Source organism: Phoca vitulina, unplaced genomic scaffold (genome assembly GCF_004348235.1).
Source record: "Phoca vitulina isolate PV1807 unplaced genomic scaffold, GSC_HSeal_1.0 scaffold46, whole genome shotgun sequence".
NCBI classification, from domain to species: domain Eukaryota; kingdom Metazoa; phylum Chordata; class Mammalia; order Carnivora; family Phocidae; genus Phoca; species Phoca vitulina.
Genome location: NW_022589749.1, coordinates 9,368,054 through 9,392,962, shown reverse-complemented (window position 1 = coordinate 9,392,962; position 24,909 = coordinate 9,368,054). Strand labels below are relative to the sequence as shown.

The window sequence follows — 24,909 nt, the reverse complement described above, 5'->3', positions numbered from 1 at the left end:
CTTTCATTCTCTCTCTCTCAAATAAATAAATAAAAAATCTTAAAAAAAAAAAAAAAAAAGAACCTGCGATTCCATCTTCCTTTCACGACCAGGAAGCAGATGCATGTGGCAGAGGTCATCTGCAGGCCAGGAAAGGTAACATCCCAGCAACATGTACCAAGAACCTGCGATGTGACAGGCTCTGCACTGAGAACTGGGTGACAGTGACGTCGGGACGTCACAAGCTAATGGGAAAGACAGCTTCAAGGGAGCTAAGGCACGTGTGCAGTGTATGGAAACCCATAAAAGAGCGTTCAATGTCGTAAGCGGGTCCAGAACGTTTTCCTCAGGTAGGATGCCTGAGCTGAAGCCCGCAAGGATGGGCAGGAATGAACCAGGGAAAGAGGATGTAGAGAAAAGGGTTGCAAGCAGAAGGAATAAAGAGGTCTTCCCCAAAATTAGCAGTTTGGCTTCTGGTCCCCTCTCTTCTCCATCCGTAGCTTTGATGGGTGAAGAAGAAGTGAAGGTAAGAACACTGATTGTCTGCAGCCTTCAGGATCCAAGTCTCCCCCTTGCCAGTGGGATGGGGTTGGGCACAGCAGTGAAGTCCTTGGATAAAGTGAGTTTGTCTGTATCTACATTGAGGATCAGTGCAATTTCCTAAATCTGTCATGCAAAAAAGATGACAGAATGGGAGAAAGAGCTAGGCTGTCACACCCGTTTCTGAAGTAAAGCAGAAGGAGAAAGGGGGAGAAAAGAGAGAGGAAGAGGAAGGGGAGAGGAGGAGGGCTGAGAAAAGGGAAGTTTGGGAAAGATATGTCTTCTACTATTGATGGTTTTACTTTAAGAAGTGAAAAATCTCTCCTAAACCAAAAATCAATAAGCAAGTTAGAAGGTAAGTACCAAATGGAGGGAGAGATCGTGAAAGAACGTTACTAAGTAGTTTTACAAAATCAGTTAAGATTCCCAACTACTTACTAATTGCAGAGAGAAAAACATATCTTTACAATGAAAAGACCTGGCAGTTATCCTAACCAAATGATCAATTTAGCATCATTAATAGTGGGACAACCTGACATTATGTACCTTTGATGTGACTATCTGTGAAGCACACCCAGTCGTTGGGCATCTGCCTTTGGCTCAGGTCATGATCCCAGGGTCCTGGGATCGAGCCCCGCATCGGGCTCTCCCCTCAATGGGAAACCTGCTTCTCCCTCTCCCCCTGCTTGTGTTCCCTCTCTCACTGTCTCTCTGTCAAATAAATAAAATCTTTAAAAAAAAAAAAAATCCTGAACCTAAATGTAATCAAGCCTTTTAGGCCCAACATGGTTTACAGGAAACACAAGGGACAGAGGAACATGTTAATTAACCACCACAACAAGAAAACAAATACAGAATGTGGGACATTCTTCAATACAACTGGACCCATTACTTCAAAAAGTCAATGCCAAGGGGAAAAGGTGGAAGGATTATTCACTTTGGCATGAAAATGACATAATGGTCATGAAAGGGAGTATCTTTATTTTTAGGAATACAAGGTCATGATGTCTCCAATTTTTTCTCTGAACCATAGGAAAGTAAGAGAGACAGGTATGTAAAGCAAGTATGGCCAAAGTTAACAAACGTCTACTGCAGGTGGTAGCTATGAAGGGGACGGCTGCACCATTGTTTCAAATTTTCTCTAAGATTTTTTATAATACAAATGTTGGGGGGAAAAAACTGGAAAAAGAAAGACCTGGGGCACCTGGGTGGCTCAGTTAAGCGTCTGCCTTCGGCTCAGGTCATGATCCCGGACTCCAGGGATCGAGCCCCATATCAGGCTCCCTGCTCAGTGGGGAGTCTGCTTCTCCCTCTGCCCACCCCCACCCCCCACTCATGCTCTCTCTCACTCTCTCTCTCAAATAAATTCTTTAAAAAACAAAAAGAGCAAAAGAGAAGAACTAAAAGGAAATTCACAAATATAAAATAAATGGTCAAATTCAGGGAACAATACATCCACTAGAGATCAAAAAAATGAAAATTTAAATACCCAAGATACTATGTTTTGCCTATCAGATTAATGATTTTTAAAAGCACAGTAATAATGGTACATGATTTTTTAAAAATGTACAGTCATTTTGGAAAACAATTTGGCAGTTTCTTATGACGTGAAACATCTCCTTACCTACAACCCAGCATTTACACAAGAGAAATGAAAACATGTCCACATCAAGACTTGTACATTAACAGTCATAGCAGCTTCATTCATAATGAAGTTGAAAACAATAAAACGAAGACAAGCCAAATGTCTATCAACAGGGGAATGGATAAAACAAACTGTGGTATATCCAAGCAATAGAATATTAACTATTGATCATGTAGCAACACAGATGAATCTTAAAAACATGCTGAGCAAAAGAAATCAAGCAAAAAGAGTACATACCTTATGATTCTATTTATACAAAACACAAGGAAAGACCAATCTAATCTACAGTGAGAGAGCAGATGGGGGACGGGTGAATGCCTGGAAAGAGTACAAAGGAACCTTCCGGGCTGCTGGAAATGTTCTGTATCTTGGCTATAGTGGTTACACATGTGTATACATTTGTCAAAACTATTGAAATGTACATTTAAAGGGGTGAATTTTATTGTTTCCATGTTAAACCCCAACAGAGCTGAATTAAATTTTCAAATTACAGTAATGCACCCAGAGTTGGGGAGAATGTGGGAGAATAGGGTCTCTTATACACTGCTATTGGGAATACTGACTGGTGCAACTTTTCTTTTTTTTTTGCTAACAGCTTTATTGGAATGTAATTCACATACCACAAAATTCACGCATTTAAAGTGTACAATTCAATGGTTTTTAGTCTAATCACAGAGTTGTGCAACTATCACCACAGTCAATTTTACCACATTCCCATTACCTCAAAAAGACATGCCATACCCCTCAGTCATCACCTCCCAATCCTAAGCAACTACTAATCTACTTTCTATCTCTACATGTGTGTCCACTCTGGACATTTCATATTAGTGGAATCATGTAATATGTGGTTTTGTGACTGGCTTCAACTTAGCATAATGTTTTCAAGGTTCATCCATGTGATAGCGAATATTTAGTTCCCTTTTATGGCTGAACAATATTCCATTATATGGATGCAACACATTTTGTTTATTTACTTATTCGTTGATGGGCATTTGGGTTGTTTCCACCTTTGGGCTATTTTGAATAATGCTGCTATGAACATTTGTGCACAAGTTTTGTCCACACATATGCTTTCATTTCTCTTGCGTAGACACCCAGGAATGCCAACTCCTGGGGCAAATGGTACGTCTATCTTTATTTTTATTTTTGTTTTTTTTTTAAAGATTTTATTTATTTATTTGACAGAGAGAGACACAGTGAGAGAGGGAACACAAGCAGGGGGAGCGGGAGAGGGAGAAGCAGGCCCCCCGCCGAGCAGGGAGCCCAATGCGGGGCTCGATCCCAGGACCACAACCCGAGCCGAAGGCAGACGCTTAACGACTGAACTACCCAGGCGCCCCAGGTACGTCTATGTTTAACTTTTTGAAGAGCTACTAGAGTGGTTTCCACAGTGGCTGCACCATTTTACATTCCCACCAGCAGTGCAGAGTTCCAGTCTCTCCACATCCTCGCCAGCACTTGTCACAACCTAGTGGGTGTAAAGCAGTATTTCTGTGGTCTCAATTTTCATTTCCCTAATGATTAATGGTGTTGAACATTTTTTCATGTGTTTATTGGTCATCCATATATCTTTGAAGAAATACGATTCAAGTCCTTTGCCCACTGTTTAATTAGGTTGTCTTTTTATTTCTGAGTTGTAGTTTTTTATATATTCTATATAACATATCCATTATTAGATTCGTGATTTGCAAATATTTTCTCCCATTCTGGGGGTTTCTAAGTGGTACAACTTTTAAAATCAAGTCTGGCAACATATATCAAAGATTTCAGTGTGAATACCCTTTTATCTTATAGAGTTACTTCTAAGAATTTATTCTAAAAGAATAATTAAATAAGTGGAATGAGAAGAGCTAACTAATAATGAAAACATTCCACGCAATACTATTTAAACTGGATCTCAATCCTTTCCTCATACATAAATAAAAATTAACTCCAAATGGATCACTGTCCTGCATGTAAGACTCAAAACTATAAAACTTTTTGAAGAAAATATAGGAAAACTTTAGAGACCTTGGGTTTGGGGTTTCTTAAATAGGACACAAAAAGCATGAGCTACAAAAAAAAAAAAAATAGATATACTGGACTTCATCAAAATTTAAAACTTTTGCTCTTCAAAAGATGACTGAAAATGATAGTGCAGGTCTATTTTTATCTACAAAGGTACAGAAAAAAATAAAAAGGACGTAGTGACAAAATAACGGTATATAACTCCACAAAGAGTGTTTCAGAGGATTCTGCTCTTTTCTTCCTGTCTTTCTGAAATGTCTGAGTTCTCCATTTGACAATGACTACCCATTTCTATATAATGAGGAGAGTTGGAGAGGAACCTCCACAAAACTATTTCCATTTTGAAAAAGGGAAAAAGTGAATTTCCATCTCATAATTAATAGAAAGTAATATTCACAGTTTACCATGTTGATCTGGAATTTTGTGGGGTTTTTTTTGCCACATTTCAAAAATAAGAATACACTGTAATATTCTTAAGAGTGTATTATCTTTGCCCTTTTTTTGCAGATAATTTTATCATATACACAAGTTAATATATCAATAAATTTCAGTGATATAAATGGGTAATAATGGCTTAAGATTATTCTGTAAAAGAAGTTTATATGTACAGCATTATCTCACAACTCTCTTTGGCTTAGTTATACAGAAGTAAAAATAATTCAAGATAGATAATAAAAGTCTGTGCACTTGACTCAGAGGAGAGTCTCTAAACCCTCACTAAGTTAATTACTCTAATTTTACACTCACTTTAACAAGTTATGCAAACCAACAGAATACGGAAGCACTAGACCGACAGGGGGGGGAAGTGGCAAACTCACTGCACAAGTGGCAGCCAAGAGCCTGGAGGAGACAATCATTAGAGATACGAAAACCCACGCACAAGAGAGCCTGTAATGGGTGAGCAGAGAAGCAAATATACATACCTTTATGGTGCAAGGATATCAAGAAATGCCACAATAAATAATATTCAGAAATAGGTGGCTAGTTAATCAAGTTATATCAATAACATTCAAGAAAGCAGTGAAGATTATGATGTATTTGAGAGAGATTTCCACTTTTCATTAAAAATGTCTAATTTCAGGGGCGCCTGGGTGGCTCAGTCGTTAAGTGTCTGCCTTCGGCTCAGGTCATGATCCCAGGGCCCTGGGATCGAGCCCCGCATCGGGCTCTCTGCTCGGCGGGGAGCCTGCTTCTCCCTCTCCCACTCCCTCTGCTTGTGTTCCCTCTCTCGCTATGTCTCTCTGTCACATAAATAAATAAATAAATCTTAAAAAAATGGTTAATTTTATTAAAGAGATGATTAACAAAATGAGCCATGGAGATCTGGGAGACTAGCTTATATCAAAGGAAGCTCTCTATTCATTAAGAGAGGGGCAAATAACTAAGGTATTTTTGTAAATGTATTTTAACAGCTACCCAATTTTAATGTCACTCAAAGGACTGAACTAAAGAAATAATTTAGATACACTGACAGATTCTTCTATGCTCCTCAGATCTTACCATGTAGGTGGTTCCCAAGACCAGCTCTGAGTAAGAACTAACCCTGTGGACAAGATCACTTTTGTGTGTGGGGGGAGGGGGGGCAGCAAAGCAAGGTTTATTGAGCGACAGCTTAAGTGATAGTACAAAGCTCCGGAGGAGGGGGGGACCCAAGGGGGCTGCCACAAGATCACTTTCTATTACTACCCTCCCATCTGGCTCTGTCCACCACATATAATCTCCCGCCTTTGCAACTCTGCAAAAAAGCACTTTAACTTGGCTGTCTGGGGCCCAGGTCTTTAGAAAATGTTTGTCCCATACCCTGCATTTTTCCTAAGCTCTTCAAATGCCACTCTGCAACCACACGGCGTTTGGATAGCTACCAGTTCATATGCAGAGAAACTAAGTTCCTGACTTGGTAAGGAAATGGAGTCTGATCTTCTCACTGCTTATGGGAGCTACCTCCACCCCCACGTGAGTTCCTGCTGTCTGCACCCGTGAGCCTGGCATTTCCACAAAGACAGCTGGATGTGACTAATCTGACCACACAAATATGAAACTAAACGAGGGGTGGAAGCCAGTGCCACTTAAGTCAGCAGCAGAAAGAACCCAAATGCTGAGTTCCTGCTCCCCCAGGCTGGAGGGACTGTGTTTGGGACTCCAACCAGAGGAATTACTCGTTCTTCAGATTAACTTTGTAGCTTGAAGCGTCATATGCATGATAGGGGCAGATGCCAGGCCAAAAGGTCGGCATGAAGTCAGCCGGGCCATAGCGACAGCAGGTGGGGAACCTGGCCAGAGAAGGTGGTCTCCCGTATGAGGCAGGAGAGTGCCAAGTGAGGCTGAGGCCACAGGCAAGCAGCCCGATTCCCGGAGGCTCCATGCCAGGAGGCCAGGATAGCTGTGACCCAGCTGGGGTCCAGGAGTGGCCTGGGATGGCCACTGACCAGGAGGCAGCTGTCTATTCTGGAATGGTTAACAAGCCCAAGATACTACTGAGCCAAGAGGGCAAAGGAAAGCAGGTTCTTCCCTCTGGACTGGGCAGCCCTCCTCCCGCCTCCCCCCAGGAATGCCTCCCCCCAGGAACGTGGCTGAGGTGGAAGAAAAGCAGCCACTGAACCGATTCAAACTGAACCAACTGGTGCTTTACTCAAAACAATGATGGCTTTGTCAGGAGACTGCAACAGGCCAATAAGAGCCGGTTGAAGAACCTACCCTCCCCTCCTGATTTCTGCCCCCTAGTCCCCATGACTTTAAGATATCACACAAAAAAGAGGGGGGAAAAGTACACATTTAAACCAACATCAGCCAACCCATGTGACGCAAGAGAGGCAGGCCAGCTGCCATTCAGAGATGACACATCACTGGAGCCGGCTGTTTTGCTGCCATGGATCTCCTACCCAGGAGCTGGAACTCCCAGGACATATTTGAGTCTCACTTACTGATATATTTCCAGTGATCCCAGCCAACAGAGAACGAAGGGCTGAAACATCAAGTTTTTCTATAGTGCTGCTGGGTCAATGTTCCAGTCAATTTGGGAGGGCAGCACACCCCAGACCTCAATTAGAGCTAGCAAGCTGGGGTGGCTGCCCCTAGCTTTACAAGAGCCTGAAAGCTGCTACCCCAGGACCCTCTAGGGCAGGACAAAGAAATTCTCTCTGCAGGAAAGAACCTGGAGGGAGCTGGGGTGGGGGAACCTGCAGATTACAGTATTTCTCACACCACACCCAGCCCTGCTCACTTCATCCATATTTTACCAATCAGCAGCAATCACCTCAAGCACGCTACAAACACACCCAGAACTCTAAGGAGCCAGCAACAAGCACAAAAACAGAGATAAACAAAGTTACGGGGCAAAAAGCAGCTGGCTACCTACTGGCCAAGCCAGCTCAACTATAATCAAGAGGTCTCTGGTAGCCTACTCTGAGAAGCAGCTACGGGAGGCCGTGCATGCCACAGGGGAGTTTCTCCAGCACCACCTGCCTGCTGGCCCTCAGGTACCGCACAAGGACAGTGCCAAGGACAAGCCAGGGGCTGATAACTGGGTTCTTTGCTTTTGTCAGAAGGCTTTTATTCCATGGGAAAAAGCCTTCTGACAAGGTCTCTCATGGGGGAAAAAAAAATCATGAATTCCAAAGCTAAAGAGAAACAGAGACTTGTCTAATAAATAGAAGACCAGCCTGAGAAAGAGCTAGGAGGCTGGGGGGCCTGGCTCTGGAGCCCCGAGCTGGAACGTGGCGGGTGGATGTGGTCGCCACAACGGACAGCCTAACCCTCCACTGAACCAAGGAGTCCTACAACTAACGCCGTTTTTCAAACATAACCAAGGTGCTCGTGTCTCCAACCAGCCCCTCCACCACACATTCTGCCAGTAGTGTGGGGGTGTACTAGATGGAACCAAAGAAACCCCATAACTGACCAAACTCATGAGTAAGGCTGCCAAAGCCAGAGGTGAGCATCTCTGGACTTGATGTGACAGAGATTAACTGTTTTCTAGTGAACTGAATTAGCTTTTCCTTCCACACACCAAGTCATACCAGCATTTTGTTTTATAATTCAAAGGAAATGCATCCACACAGCTCCCCATCACATGTGGTGTGGATTTACACAGTTGGAATTACAACCTTTCATGACACTCAATGCTCTCCCTGCCTCTGGAACAACAGAAAGCCAAGGGACTGCATTCACCTGTTCACATCATCACGAAGCCCTCGGCCTCAGGGGTCTGTCAGCCAGCAGGACACAGGACAGACGTGCAAGCTCAGGCCTCAGTCCAGGCGTGCAAGCTGCTGTCGGGGGGGGGGCAAACACCATCCGTCGTGTTCCCCGCCCTTCTGCAGGCTGTAGGGACATACATAAAAACACGGGGAGCTTTCCTATCAGCAGCCGAGGGCAGAGAACAAAGGGTGCTTTCCCGCTGCGTACCTGCTCACCTCCTCCCTCCACAAACACCTTATCGATGAGGGCTGGGAGGGTGTGACAAGGCAGGTGGGGTGGCTAATGTGGCAATCCCAACTGCCGCCTGTTTCCAAGAGTCTGCTGAAAGATTCTCAAGGTCGAGGGTTATTTCTGTCAGGGAGAAGGAGGTGGCAGAGGGACATTTCCAGAGTAAGTAGCCACCTTGCAGTACGGTAACAGAGAAGAATAGAACAAGGGCCCAGAAACACCTTAAAGTTACTTGTACAAAAATACTATGAAATATTCTCAATAACCGTGAGAGGGATTAAACAAATAGTACATCCATTCACACAGTGAAATACCATTCAGTCACTAAAAAACATTGCAGATGAATATTTTAGGGCTTTGAAAGGTGTTCATAATCTATTAAACAGAAAAAAAATGCACTCATCATGACAAAAAAAGAAAAACAAACAAAAACCCCACAAGGCCTGGAAGGATAAACACTAGGGAACTGACAGTAGTTATCTCTGGGTGTGGGATTTTTTTTTTTTTCCTGGAAGGAGGCCTGGAAATACAGTCAAATTTCAAAAAGCAAGGTGTTAAGCCTAAAAGAATAACTCCCCAACTTTTCAGGGAACATACCTCAGCAGAAAGCACTGTACCTCTAAGAAATACAAATTCTATTTCACTCTGGCTTAGAAGCAGAAGTTACTGGCATTTAAGAACCATAAAGCTAATCTGCCCCCATCTTTATAGATCAGATCAAATATAGATAGAAATCCGAGAGCAGGAACATACCCAAGGTGGCTGCACGAACCGTACTTTTATGTGGGAATGTGTGTGTTAGGCTGAGGGTTCTAAAGCAGCGCATCTATTCTTAACTGCCACACACACACACACACACACACACACACACACACACACTCTCTCTCTCTCTCTCTCTCTCTCTCTCTCTCTCCCTCTCTCTCTCTCTCTCAAACTGGGGAAGAAAAGCCAGAGGCATGTAATATAATGTTAAACGTGTAGATTTAGAAACCTTAAACAAGAGCCCAGAGACAGGCCTCCTCAGTCTAACAGAGTTATAATTTTGTTTCAACTCTAACCAAATCAACTGTTTGGAGTTCAAATTATTATCCCTTTCCTCCACCCCAGAATCCGCCTATGAAAACAGCCCCACCCCAGCCAACTATGGTGAAGTTAAGGGGTATAGTCTGAGACAGACTATAAAGTTAAGAGTAACTTCTAGTCCAAGAAATTCACAAAAATGGAGAATGGACCCTCCATTTTCCAAGATAAGATCATTTAAAATAATTGCCCAAGCTCCTCCTAACTCAAAGTAACTGTCTACTACTAGGTGCATATATACCTCTGGAATTTACCAGGCAATCCTAGATTTTATATTCATAAGATTACGGCCCCATGACTTTAAATACAGCACAGGGCAGAAGGTACACATTAAGAGCTAGTACACCTAAAAATATTTCCTTGTGCCAGAAGCTGGCCTGTGGCAAACAGCACAATACATTCCTTCATCTCTTTGGCCAAGACTCACTTCTAAACTAGATTTAACCTAGCCCAAACTCATTTCCCCAGAATAACTAATACTTGGACTCAGACATTAAACTGTAAATTGAAGCAAAATTTAAAAGTGGAGTTCACATATTAATTCAGATTTCTTCCAACTTTTCAAATATGCCAAATCTCGTAACACTGGGCTCACATTCCCAAATAGCAAGAATCACCTGAAGCTGAGTGATGGCTGCCCCCTTTAAACCAGGCAAACATTCTTTAATTCACCACGCACCCCACCACTCCCCATTGTCTTTCCATCCATCACTGAGGCCAAGTCAATTGCAGTTTATGCTTACATGAGTTTTCACAATAAAAAATTTCTCTGTAACCATGACTTTATCAAAAGGAGGAAAATGCATGATAGAAAAGGTCCTCTTTTCCTCACAGATAGCTCACATCACCTGGCCCTTGTGGGCATTTGTATTTGTAACCCCTGACTCATACAACGTTAAGAAGAAAAAAGGTCTTAATGGGATAACCTCAGAGAGGGTGATTTGGCAAGCTATCGGGCAAGTTGGAGAGGCAGGTCATTTTCCCAACCATTCTCTCATTTACTATACACAGAAGAGACAGGGAGATATCGAATTAATGAAATTTCTAGACACTGACATATTTAAGATCTTGAAGATCATATGGTCCAGTGCTTCTCAAGTCAGACTTCCTAAAGATAATGTTGAAAACCTGAAATGTCTTAAATATTTTTTAAATAACAGTTCTATTGAGACACAATTTCCATGCCATGAAATTTTCCCTTTAAAAATGTTCATTGGTGGGCGCCTGGGTGGCTCAGATGGTTAAGCGTCTGCCTTTGGCTCAGGTCATGATCCTGGGGTTCTGGGATCGAGTCCCGCCTCAGGCTCCCTGCTCAGCGGGGAGCCTGCTTCTCCCTTTGCCTCTGCCTCTCTCTCTCTCTGTCTCTCATGAATAAATAAAATCTTAAAAAAAAAAAGTTCATTGGTATTTAGTACATTCACAGAGTTGCGTGATCTTCATCATTCTCTGTTTTTAGAATATGTTCATCACTCCTTTAAAAACCCCACACCCATTAGCTGTGCTGATTCATTCTTCCATCCCCATGGCAACCGCTACTCCACTTTCTGTTTTATGAGTTGCCTAATCTGGACATCTCATATAAATGGGATCACGACAGGTGGGCCTTTGTGTCTGGCTTCTTAGCATAATGTTTTCAAGGCTCCTCCATGTTGTAGCATATGTCAGTACTTCATTCCAAAGGTTGTCTTCAATATTGTTAAAAGTATTTATTTGCCTGTGATAAAGCCATGGTGGTCATTCTTTACATAAATGCATTTTTCTCATTTTGCTAACAATGTGAAAATTTTCAAATATACAGAAAAATTGAAAAAATTATATGGTGCAAACCCATGTACCCACAACCTGGATGCTACAATTAATACTTTGATATATTTACTTTATCAAAAGTTGATCTATCCATCCATCCATCTTATTTATTTTTGAGCAGTGGTTCTCAAAGTGATCTGGAGACCCCTGGGGGTCCTTGAGGCCCTTCTGGGAGGTCCATGATATCAAAAACTATTTTCAAAATAATACTAAGAGGCTTTTTTCCTTTTTCACTCTCATTCTCTCAAGAGTATACAGTGAAGTTTTCCAGGAATGTGATACTGCAACAGATGAATGTAGATATGAGCATCCAGCTGTCTTCCAACCAAACATTAGCTGAACATTAAAGAGATCTGCTCGTCTTTTCAGAGAACAGTTATTTTCTACAAAACTGTTATTTAGGTTAACACGTAATGGGTTTATTATTTTTTTAAATGCTTTAACAAATATTTTTACATTTTCTGTTTTCATTTCTAATATGGTAAACATCAACAGATACAATCCACACGAACAAAAGCTCTTTGGGGTTTTTGATATTTAAGAGCACAAAGGGGTCCTGAGACCAAAAGGTTTGAGCACCACTATTTTCAAGCGCTTCAGAGTAAGAGGCAGACGTCTGTATGCTTCATCCTTAACACAGCAGCACGCGTAACATCAGCCAGAGTTCAGTATTTGTCAATGGTTCCTGTTGCTTTTGGTAGGATTTACAGGAAAAAAATGTACAAATTTTAAGTGTGCTATTCTCTTTCAGTGAGTTCTGACAAATATATAATGCTCTACCAAGATTACCACCATACTAGGAAGTTCTCTTGTGTCTCTTTCCAGTCAGTCCCCTCTCCAACCTCCCTCAGAGGCAAGTACTGGTGTGATTTTTCTTCACCTTAGTTTCACCTACTCTAGAACTTCATATAAATGAAATTGTATATACTCTTCAGAGTAAGGCTTATTTCACTCAGCATAATGTTTCTGAGGTTCGTCATGTTGCACAGACCGGTAGCTTGATCTTTTTTATTGCTGAATGCACATTGTTCCTAAGGCAATCTCTCTCAAAAACATCAGGCTCACTGAAGATAAATAAGGTTGGTAACCATGGTCCTAGTCTAAGCTCTTCCCCCACCCCTTGCCTCTTTCCCCCCAGTTAGAGACACAATGACTTAGAGGGGCTGTGATATGTCACTAACCAGTGGCACCACTGTCCAGTGGCACCCAAACCAATCATCTTTCTACCATACACACTGCTGTTTCCTAGTCTCACCTTAGAAGAAAGTTCCCATCTCAATCTGTACGAGAATTTTATTATAGGGAATGGAAAATCAATACCCAAATGATGAAGGTACTAGGCTTCCCTCAAAAACATGTCTGTCATGAATGGATAAACAAATGTGCTATGCTAATACATAGAATACTATGCAGCAACCACAAGGAATAAAATACAGACACATCTTTTATTATAAATAAAATAAACAACATGGATGAACCTTGAAAACAGGATGCTAAGCTAGACGTAAATGGTTCCATTTATATGAAATGTCCAGAAAAGGCAAATCTATAGACACAGAAAGCAGATCAGAGTGCATCTGGGGCTAAGGTGGGAACTAGGATCAAACATAAAAGGGCAGGATTTCAGTGGGGTGATGGAATCCAGTTCTAGAACTGGATTGGAATAATGACTGCACAACTACCAATCAATGAACGGTATACTTCAGATGACTGTGTTTTGGGGCACCTGGGTGGCTCAGTCAGTTAGGCGTCCGACTCTTCATATTGGCTCAGGTCTTGGCTCAGGTCAGATCTCAGCGTTATGGAACTGAGCCCCACCTCAGACTCCCCACCCAGCAGGGAGCCTGCTTGCTCAGCAGGGAGTCTGCCTGTCCCTCTCCCTTTGTTCCTCCCCCCCACCTCACACTCTGTCTCTCTCCTCTTTTTCTCTCTAATAAATAAAAATAAAAATCTTTAAAAAAAAAAAAAAGATGAGTGTGTTTTATGGCATACAAATTATACTTCAGTAACGTTGCTAAAAAACAACAACAAAAACTTGTCTGTGCAAGTGGCTAAAAGAGTCCTGCTCCAAGGCAGAGAAAGACATGTTTGATAATTTAAAGAACAAAGAAGGCATTTTAAAAGACCCTGTTTGCTACTCAACTAGAAAAGAGTTGTTTATAATAGCAAACAAATACAATCATATGTTGTTTTTTTTTGTTTTTTTTTTTTTTGTTTTTTTTTTTTAAGATTTTATTTATTTATTTGAGACAGAGAGAATGAGAGAGAGAGAGCACATGAGAGGGGGGAGGGGCAGAGGGAGAAGCAGACCCCCTGCCGAGCAGGGAGCCGGATGCGGGACTCGATCCCGGGACTCCAGGATCATGACCTGAGCCGAAGGCAGTCGCTTAACCAACTGAGCCACCCAGGCGCCCAATCATATGTTGTTTTAAGAATTCATTCAAAGTGTTTCTTTTTAATAAATAAAAGGGATTTATAAATTAACTTCCTCTAAAAAGCTCAGTATCAAGCTATCAGGGCAGGTCCCAGCTGCCCATCATGAGACGGGGTAGTCCATGGGCAAACGGGTCAGTTATCATGTGAGCACAGGATAAAGTTCTTCAGAGTGTTCTTTCAGAAACTCGATTATTGGGTAAATATCTAGAAACTGAGTTAATCCCCCTACTTTTTACATAAGAAGCTGTTTTTTGTTTTGATGACCAAGTTTGTCTCATGGTGACAAACCAAAAGAGGCCACCTTCTTCCCTATGCCCACAAGCCACAGTGGGAAGGAACCGTTAACTAGCGTTCAGAACAGATCCTCCTACTCCCAGAAAATTCCTCAACAGCAAAGCTATGCTACCTAAATCCTAATGGTTTCTCGCTCCACTGCAACTAAAACTCCCTAAGCTGTTTCTACCAGTAGCCTAGTTCTCCTTGCTGTCTCCTTATGGGCTCTTACTTCTTAGCTTTGCTCTTCGTTGTTAGATTCTTTATCTTCACTTCTGAGACTCAAAAGTGAATGGCAAGGAATCCTGTTTCTGGAATTGTTTTTCCAGCTCTTGGACGCCTTCCTAGAGCTCCCCTTCTACACTGCCTCCTTCCAGACGATTTTTCTGGTGATGCAGTCCAATCCCAAATACATTAAGAATGCTAGATTTGGAGAAGTTTTTTTAGAGCATTTAACATCAGGGAATATTCCTCTACCACAACCAGACCCGGCTGAGCAAAAATATCTTTTGGGATATATGATAGTATATATTTCGCAAGAAAAGACACTACCTTCCGAACGCCAGCTCAAAAGTCCAAAACCCCCCGTCTGCAGCCGGCCCCCTCAAGAGGCACAGTAGAGGTTTGGGAGGCAAGATGGAACAGTGTGGACAGAAGACTGGTCAAGGCTATGTGAGGGCTGCTCCAGCGAGAGTGAGGACCTCACTGAACAACTGAAGGGCCCCCTACATTGACAGCCCCCTGTCAGCCTCCTCTTGGGGAAGCTGCCCCTCCCACAGCTCCAGTCGCAGGGCACCCACATCCGACAAGTTCAGGGCACAGCACAGCGCGTCCTGCCACCGTAGCTGACTGGGCCTTCCTCAGCTTCCTCATTTCAGTAAGAGTCCCCACGGCTCACGCCAAAACCTCCCAGTCATTGTAGATGCTGGCCTTTCTTTAATCCTCCGTGTCCAATCCCTTGGCAAATCCAAAACCCACCTTGAATCCATCCAGTTCTCCTCACCTCCACGGCTGCCATCCTAGTCTGAGAAAGGCTCCACAGCCTCCCAAGTGGTACCCCTGCTTCTACTCTTGCCTCCTATCGACTAGTCTCCACAGAGCAGCCTCAACAAGCTGTCTACCCCAGTGCAGTGAGCTCAAGATCCTAACTTCTCACCATGCAACAAGGCCCCTTGCCTCTTGAGTCTTATCTCCTACCACTCACCCTGTCCTCAACATTCTAGCCACGTTGGCCTTCTTTCTAACCCCACAATGTGCCAAGTTCATTCCACCTTGGGCCTTCGCCTCGGGCTCTTCTACAGCCGGGGACGCCTATCCATGCCTGGCTCCTCCTCACCACTCAGGTTTCGGCTCAACCTGAAATGTCACCTCCTCATAAGACTTCTCTGACCAGTGAGATAAAGTATCTGCTCACCCTCCCCCTGCCCCTATCACTTTCCTTCTTTCATTTTGTTTTATGTTCTTCACTGCACTAACAACATACATCTGATTTGCTTACCGATTCCCCTTACTAGAATATAAACTCCATGACAGGAGATGACTAATTTTCCTCATTTACTGCTGTATCACCAAGGCTAGAGCTGTGCCTAGCACCCAACAGAGGCATGATTAATAACTTCTAGAATGGGGGCGCCTGGGTGGTTCAAGCATTAAGCATCTGCCTTCGGCTCAGGTCATGATCCCAGGGTCCTGGGATCCAGCCCCGCATCAGGCTCCCTGCTCCTCGGGAAGCCTGCTTCTCCCTCTCCCACTCCCCCTGCTTGTGTTCCTGCTCTCGCTGTGTCTCTCTCTGTCAAATAAATAAATAAAATCTTAAAAAAAAAAAAAAAACTTCTAGAAGGAAAGAGCAGCCAGTCCAAAGACCACGGCCAGACTCATGCTGTGGGGCTTGTGAGGTGCTGCTCAGAGAGGGAGGGGGACAGCTAGTCTCCCCCTCAAACAGTTTAACTGGAGGCTACGGGGCTTAGCTAGGCATTTGGCAAAGGGCACTGGTGGTAATAGGAAGCTCTAAGCAAGGGCTGGATCTGCAACACAGGCCACGGGCAAGCTCTAGTCAGGCAGATGCGAAAGCCCCGCTAAGCAGAAGCTCTGACGCCGAGAAGAGACAGGGCCACAGGTAAGTGAGCCAGCTGGCGCTGGGATAAGCAAGACTGCGAAGAAAAGCAGAGCCTGAGAAGAGCCGAGTCACTTCACAGGGGTGAAGCAGGAAAGGACAAACTCTCCGTGCCGAAGACCCAGAGCCGCCTGGAACCTGGCTCCAATCTGCACTGAAGTCAGGCAGTCCTAGGAATCCTGGAATCATCTTGAGATTACCAGCACCCTTCCTGAGCTTTGCAATAAACCCCCATTACACAGGCAAGCACAGGAGGGTCTCCGATCCTTGATCCTGATCCCAAGAGCTCTGTCTAAATAAAATACAACTCCTGTGACCTGGATTTCTAGCTACAGACAGAATCTCAACAAAAGATGGAAAATATCACCTAAGATATTTGCTGTCTGAACTGGATATATTATACCCAAGAGAATGGGAGCTCACACTGAATTTTTCACCATTGTGTGAATCTTTAAAAATAAGTAAAGTTAACTTTCTACAATACCCTATTCAGGAATTGTACTGGGAACTAAGGGTAAGACCCATTTTACAGGCTTGTCCTTATATAACTGGGCCCTCCTCTCACTAGATCCCCTGAACTGGTGCCTACTACACCGTGTAACTTGACAGAACTCCACGGTAGGTTGCTATGCTCTCCTGCGGCTGAAGAAGAGCTGAAAATGCTTTACATTAGCTGGGTTACATGCTTAAAAACATGACCTCAAGGAACATTTCAAGTTAGGCTGTATTAGTCTCCTATGACTGCTATAATAAATGACCACAAAATGAGTGGCTTAGAACACCACCTATTTATTATCTTATAGTTCTGGGAGTCAGAAGTCTGACATGGGTCTCACTGGGCTAAAAATCAAGATGTCAGCAGGGCTGGGTTCCCTCTAAAGCTCTAGGGGAGAATATGTTTTCCTGCCTTTTACAGCATTTGGAGGCACCCACATTCCTTAGCACACAGCCCCACCTCTGTCTTCAGGGCCAGCAACATCAGGCCAGGCCTTCTGCGGCTCTCTCTGCTTCTCTCTGATTTCCTCTCCTGTTTTTAAGGACTTTGTGATTACAACGGGCCCACCCGGATAATCCAAAATAATCTCTCCATTTTAAAATTTTTTTTTAAGATTTTATTTATTTATTTGTCAGAAAGAGAGAGCACACAAGCCGGGGGAGCGGCAGGCAGAGGGAGAAGCACTCCCACTGAGCAAGGAGCCCCATGCGGGGTTCGATCCCAGGACCCCGGGATCATGATCTGAGTCAAAGGCGGACACTTAACCGACCGAGCCACGCAGGCGTTCCGAATCTCTCCATTATCCTAAAGAGAGCTGATTAGCAACCTTGATTCCATGTAACCTAACATATTCACAAGTTCTGAGGATTACAACGTGGATATTGAGGGGGGAGGTGTCATTAATCTGCTGCAACAGTCCCCATGGGCCACAATACAAACACCAGCCAACAAAAGCACTCGGCCTGTCATCCCACCCCACGCCAGCATCCTCTAAAGCGCTGCTCCACAGAGTTGTGTTTGTCTTTGCACAGGTGAAGACAAACAAGGCTCGCCAAGGGCAAGTTTATGATGTTGGTTTCCAGGTCCCTGAGCTTCCGTTTTCAATCTCACAAGTACTTCTTAATCACCTAGTATGTGCCAGACACAGGCTCTACGGGAAAGTCAAAGGTGAAGACAGCGTGAATGGTGCCAGGTCAGGTCTCCGTAACATTACGAGGCAGAATCAACAAGGATCATGGATCTAGAGAGCAATGTGGTGTACACGCCCTTTGCAAAGCCTTACTAGGACAACAGTGCTTGAGCTGAGTCTTGAAGGACGGGGAGGATTTCATCGGTGGGGAAGGGCAGCACATGGAAGGGCACAGAGCAGCCCAAAGGCATTCCTTTCCCCCCTCTTGGTTTCCCCGTGCCTTGCTTTAGAGGGACTGGCACTCTCACCTCCTAATAGGACCGCAGGCTTTGTGGAGCAGATGAGAGAGGCAACTTTTCAGCTCCAGAGACGCTGCCTTGGACAAGCTGCCTCACCTCAGCAACAGGGCAAATTAACTTCTAAACTTGGGGAGAGGGGGTGTTTTTTTAATATGAAAAATGACAACTCCACCACCACCCACCTGAGAAGGCTATTGTGAGAGTTGCTTAAGATCACGTAAAGAGAGGGGCGCCTGGGTGGCTCAGTCGATTAAGTGTCTGCCTTCGGCTCAGGTCATGATCCCAGGACCCTGGGATACAGTCCCATGTCGTTGTCCTCAGGCTCACTGCTCAGAGGGGAGTCTGCTTCTCCCTCTGCCCCTCCCCACCTCTTGTGCTCACTCTCTCTCTCTCAAATAAATAAATAAAATCTTAAAAAAAAAAATCACGTAAAGAGAATCCAGGACACAGGAGTGCTCAGTGCAAATAAACCCTCTCCACCTTGTCCTCTAACCTCTTTTCCCAGGCTCTTCCCAATATTATCGCTTTTCTTCGCCCTTCCATCAGGATGGCCATCAGCCAATCAGCCTCTACGTGAAAAGGAAATCTGCTCCCACTCTACTAAAGGGAAGAAGATAGAGAAAAGGAACACTGGGGCTTCCTGCTGGGGAATATGGTCCATAATTGTGGACAGTTAACATGGGGAAGGGGAGGTAAGTATTAAACCCTGATGTCAGGGGAAACCATCCACACTGATAGCAATTACGTACACAGACACACACACACACACACTCTCAATCTCAGTACCGCTGGCACAGCTGGCTCACATTTTTTATCACAGCCCTTGCTAATTACTCTACCACTGTCTCTCTGTCCCCCACCCCTTGGTTTGTGAGCTCCTCAAGGACAGAGACTGTCTTTCTCATCTCTGTAGCCCTCATTCCCACCTCATTCCCGCCCCTCAGTGCATACTATATAATGATCAAATACTGAAAAAAGTGCAAAAGAAAACTTGCTTATCTTTGGCATGGTTGCAGAAGAGTAAATTTCGTCATTTGTGTGCACGGTTCCCATTTACAACTAGTTACCATGCCTAGCATTAGAAAGTACCTCTACTGATAACCTAAAATTTGGAGGATATTGTGCTCCAAACCTTTAATCCTGTCAATTCCTTAAGTCTGGCAGAGATTCCCACCTTGGGCCAGGAGCACAGGGTTACTACACAGAGCATAAGTATACAGGGGTAGATTTTGGAAATTTGTATCCCAAAGCTATCTTACAGGTCCAAGTTAAAAGATACCACTTAAGCAGAAACCCATTGTCCAGAAAGCTACTGCTTATCCCTAAATACATAAAAAGACCATCTCTTGCCCTCCGGAAACATTTACACCTAGGCTTCCTAATAAAAAGTTGCATAAAAAGGTAGAGAAATGAAACCAAAACCAACCACAAAAAAACTATCTACTAGATGTAATCAGAATCTGTGTGGGTGAGTTACATGTGTGACATTCCTTAAAATGTTAAGAGGGCAAGAACCATGAACTATGTTCTAGAGTACATAGCTCCATTGTGGAGCTTGGAAAGCATGGGCAAAGCAAGAATGCATCTATTTAGTGCTTGTCAAGCAGGCATTTGAAAGCCACACTAGAAGACCCCAGTCAGACACGTTATTTCCTTCAGCTTACAGATGAGGAATCTTGGTCCTCCTAAATGTCAGCTGGGTGAAGACAGAGAATTGGATTCAGCCTGTGAAGCCCGCCTCTTGCCTGCCAGGTACAAGACACATTTACAGACATTATATCAGTTAATCCTCACATCCACCCTGCGGGGCAGTTTTATCCTCCCCATTTTACAGTGGCAGACAGGAAGGCTTTGAAAAGGTAAACCCTGGGCTTTTTCCCCACCATCTACGACCGAAACTTTGCCCTGGAGAAAGGCAACTTCTTCCCCTCCAGAACATCCCAGTAATTGAGCACACATTGTAGGACCAAATCAAGATGTTTTGCTATGGGGCTACTTAGCATCACAGAGCGGGAAGGACATGGATCCTAAGGCCAGATATGGAGCTGGAATCTCCTTGGCACTGTTACTTACCCAGGCGGGCCACTGGGCGCACTCACACGCAGTCCCCATTTCTCAAACACCCTATTCCCCCACCCAAAGTCAGTCCTGCCAAAAACCCTTTAGGAGTTTAAGACTTTGCATGTTCAGGAAGATCATATTCAGAATCCCTGGACCACTTCACCGGACTGGGGAAAAAATAACCACAACTTCCCTTGCATTTAGTTCCTCCCCCAAAGAGCTGTTGAACCTCATCTGGAAACAGCTGGGAGACAGCAGCTTAACAGGAAACCAAACAAACAAAAAAAAAGGCACAGAGTGTACCAGGGAGAGTTAGGCAGCTAGAACCAAGAGACCAGGGGACAGACAGGAAGCTGAGGTTAGAAAGAGCCTAGGCCAGAAACAGGCAGAAGAGAAGGCCCCGCTGGCCTTCCTCTAGGCCCAAGGAGAAGGAGAAAACCTGGAAAACAGTGGTGAAGGCTCGAATCCCGTGGAAAGGGAAGTCAGACCACCACTGAGATCAAGTCCGCTTCCCTCCCTGCCCCCATCTCAGCCCTCCTTCTCGGACAGCCAGCTAGTGGTCATGATAGGACAGCTGAGGTCAGAAACTCACTTCTGTTCTGCTGCTTTCCGTGCCAGAGGCGACAGCCCAGACAACTGGTTTTGAGTCATTCCTCTGTCAATCTGTATCACAGTTCCACACTGCCAACTAAATTCGGGGACAGTCAAATCAGCCTCACACGGAGAGACAAAGAGTGTCTTCATGAGAAATTACTAGGCAGATACCCACTGGGGACCTGCAGAGTGGCAGGACTTGTGCACAGGGACCTACAGCAAAGCGAAAAGAGCCAGTGGAGCTGGAGGTCTTGAAGAGCAAGGTAAGGGTGCATGTTGCAATCAAGAAACTTAATTGAGCAATGGCCAGTTGCCAAGATATTTTTGAAAGAAGTGGGGGGAAAAATGCCATTACTAAAATTCTTTGGTGTTCTTTAATAATAAGCCTTTAGGTTATCCACACCTAAAAGGGCAAAGGGAAGACTGGTTTATTTTTCCTTTAGCAGAGCTTAGGTAAGAGCTTTCTACTCATGCCTCCCGCTACTTAATCATCCCTTCTCTCCCAGCACACGAAGAAGTTTATATTAAAAGAAAGAAAAGGATTAAGTCCTCTTAATAAAACACATTCCTGTCTTTCACCTATAGTTTTGTTGGAAAAGGCTTTGTGGCATACGCTATAATCTAGGTGGGTTTGATTCCAAGGAAGTGCTCAAAATTCGAGACTGAGTAAGCAGGTCTAAAAGAGGGCAAAAGACTGCAATCTCAATACCATTAAAAAAAAAGAGAGAGAACATCTTCATAGGCTCAGTGCCAGCTCAAACTGGCAAGACCAGAGAATCAGAGCAGAGCCTACAGTGTGCCACGCAAGGGGGATGGGAAGAGAGCTCTGGGTAATGCACTACAGCCATGTGGCAAACAAACCACCAGGGAAACCTTCAAGAGAGGAAATGGGGTGGGGGTGGGAAGGCTCGTTTCAGAAACAAAACAAAGGAACAAGTTGACTAATCATTTATTCCAGAGAGGGAAAATGCCACCCTGAGCCATGTTTTAATTTCAGGTAAATGTGTAATGTTTTAACTTGGATCTATCTGGGTTTAAAGGCTCTCCAAAAAAAGGGGGGGGGGGGGGGGCGGAACGTACCTACTTTTCTTTACTCTGTTTCTGGAGTCTCCTAGGAAACTTCCCCCGTGCCCCCTGCACAGCAGACCTAAGACAGCCTGGGCCAGTGCAGTTACAAATGCAAATAACCCCCACTCAGCAGAGATCCTATCGGGAGCTTCCTGCAGGACTGGACTGCTCTGCACTGCAGCTGGCCCAAAGAAGTTCTGTTGCTGAGGCAGAAGTCACCTGGCACAAATACCTAACATGCACTCGGAAGGAGGAGAGGGTGGAAAGACACTTTAACTCGTGAGGGCCAGGCAGATCTGTGACTTAGAAAAAAAAGGGATTTCTGCCCAGAGCTGCATCCACGTGTCAGAATGGCGTCTGGGATGCCTGCCCTCAACAAGACCATCTCCATATAATGTTTCAGGGCTGACCAGAGAACCTTCCAACTTGTCAGGGGGGCAGACTGCACCTCCAACAGCTGTGGCTCTGGAAGTCTACCTAGGAGGCACCCAGGGTGGCCACTAAGGTGGGACATGGTCTCCCAATAAAGTAGATGTGCGGAGACCCAGCCTCTCTCTGCTGGGGCAGTAAGAAAAGTAGCTAACATTTATAGAGCATCTAACCATGTGTCGTTCCATCCCCAAAACAGCCAATGGAGGCTGATACTACTGTCACCCCCTCTTCATAAAAGAGGAAGCAGGCTCCGAGATTTGACACAACCATTAAATACTGGAACCAGCACTGGAGCCACCCCTGGACAGGTGCTCTTACCCACTACTCGATATTGCTGGAAACACACAAAGCGTCTGCGGGCAGGGGTGGAGAGTCGAGTAACACAGGGGCAGCCTGTATTTACACCTCTTTCGCGTCCGAAGTCGGTGGCCTCGGGACACGGGAGGGGAGGGCCTGGATGGAGGACGTGAAGCCGGAAGAACCCGAGCACTGCCAGCAGGGGAAGAGGCCAGGACACCGACCCCTCTGGCTTCCACTGAGGATCCCAGACCCATAAACCCTCCCAAAGGCGCAAGAACCAATGGGAATGCGTGCAGCCCAGGGGTCCTGAGGCGGTCGAGCCCTCCGCGCCGGTTCTGGCAAAGTCGGAAGCTCCTCTGGAGAGGGGGGGCCGGCCCGGGGTCGCCGGGTCCCTACCTGTAGGCCAGGGTCATGCACTCGAAGAGCTTGGTGAGCGAGGCGTCGATGGACAGGTGGCAGGAGCTGGTCTTGCCGAAGCTGTAGGTCTGGCACGTCTGCTTGTTGACCGTGTCGAAATCGTAGCCCTTCTTGGGCGGGTGCTCGCGGTGTGGCGACGACACCATGAAGTGGCCGCTGTGGATGATCTGCTGGCGGCGCGGAGGCTCCTCGCGGCCCGGCCCGGCCCTGGGCGGCGGCGGCGCGGCGCTCGCGTGGGCCCGGGCCGGGGTGGCCGAAGCGCAGGCGGGCGGCGGGGACGGTTCATCGGTGTCCGAGTCGTCGTCGTCCTCAGGCACCTGAGGCTTGAGCAGCACCGGGCGGCCCCGACTGCGGGGCCGGCGCGGGGAGCACATGAAGACGTCGGCGGCCATAGGGGGTGCCGGCCGGGAGCATCCCCCGGGGCTCCGGGCGACGCGGGCGAGCGAGGCTAACGGGGCGCTGGCCCGGCCCGGCCCGGCCCGGCCCGCGCGCGGACTGTCCGCGAGCGCGCCGCGGGGCGGGAGGGGTAGGGCGCGGGCCGAGAGGGCTGCCTCGGCGCCGGCCCCGGTGTGACGTCACCGGCGCGTATCGGCCAATCGGCTGCCCGCGTCGGCCTCTTAAAGGCGCAGGGGAGCCTTTCCGTAGCTAGGCGGACAAAAAAAGCGGGGGGTGGGGCGGGGAGGAAGGTCGCGGGAGGTCCCGCCCCTCGCTGCCCCCCTCCGCTCCCGGCTGCCGGGGATGCTGCGGGCCGCGGTGGCCAGGTGGTGCCACTCGCAAGTGTCGCGGCCTTGGAGAGGCGTTGGCCGAGCGGTGCCGTGCCGACCCCGCCCCGCACTCCCGGGAATCGCGCTGCGGGCGGGGCGGGCGCTCCACGTGGTGGGTGGAGGTGGGGCTCCTTCCCCCTCCCAGGCTCCGCTTTCTCTGGCTGGGCCTGGAACTGTGTCCTATCAGCTGGTCCCTCGTGTAGCTGAGCACAGTGGTTATGATCTCCATCTTATTGATGAAAAGACTGAGTCTCTGAATACCAAAGGGATTTTTCTAACGCGGAAACAAGATCAAGAACACTTCTCACTGAGACCTCACATCCACAGAGGTGGAAACTGGCTGTGCCAAGTTAAGGCACTCTCCAAGGGGCATCACAGTTAGTACGTGCCAGAGCCACCAGCTCCTTTAACTACAACCCCAAATACTGTCGTTTTTGTTAAGATCTTAAATTTGGAGGGTGAGCCAGCCCCCAAGCAATTCTGAAAGGGGAAATTCTGAGCCATAGTTTTCTTCTCTTTCAAATAGGGAGCAATTGTGTCTCAGAAAGTTGTGACGGTTAAAAATGATGATAAATTGCTTAGCACAGTGCCTAGCTCGGAATGAGTGCTAAAGAAATGTTCTACAGACCGAAATAATGGAACCAACCAGACCAGAGTTACCTAGAAATTGCCAGTACTCAACCACTTTGGACCTACAGAAACAGCAATTTCATATGGTTCAACCTAATAGTCAAAACTTCTAGAAAGCTGTCAAGGTTTCAGGGGCTCAAAGTCAGCCTGGGGTGGGGGCCATGTTGGGAAGATGGGGGATGACAGGGCATCAAGAGGGGGAAAGAGACACTTGGCCAAGAGCACCCACTCTAGTCCCTTGAGAGTCCTCCACAGCTTCTGTGCTCTGCTTTGAAAACAGTTTCACTTCCAGATTTGGGTGGACACTGAGTACCCTGCCCCACCCTCCTCCTCACAAGGGCCTCCGGAAGGACAGTGCTCAGAGAGAAAATGAAAAAGGGCTCTTACAAAATGGGCATGCATCCTCCTTCCCCAG

At 45.9% G+C, this 24,909-nt stretch overlaps 1 protein-coding gene across 2 annotated transcripts in view; it reads right to left on the bottom strand.

Annotated features, from left to right (window-relative positions):
* MLXIP (MLX interacting protein) overlaps positions 1 to 23,576 on the bottom strand; it is a 60,581-nt gene extending 37,005 nt beyond the window's left edge. For both annotated transcript variants that reach the window (XM_032431283.1, XM_032431284.1), the window contains exon 1: positions 23,080 to 23,576. In XM_032431283.1, coding sequence (XP_032287174.1) covers positions 23,080 to 23,492 — 413 coding nt within the window. In that variant the 5' untranslated portion in view covers positions 23,493 to 23,576. The remainder of the gene's footprint in view (positions 1 to 23,079) is intronic.
* Positions 23,577 to 24,909: the final 1,333 nt, after the last annotated feature.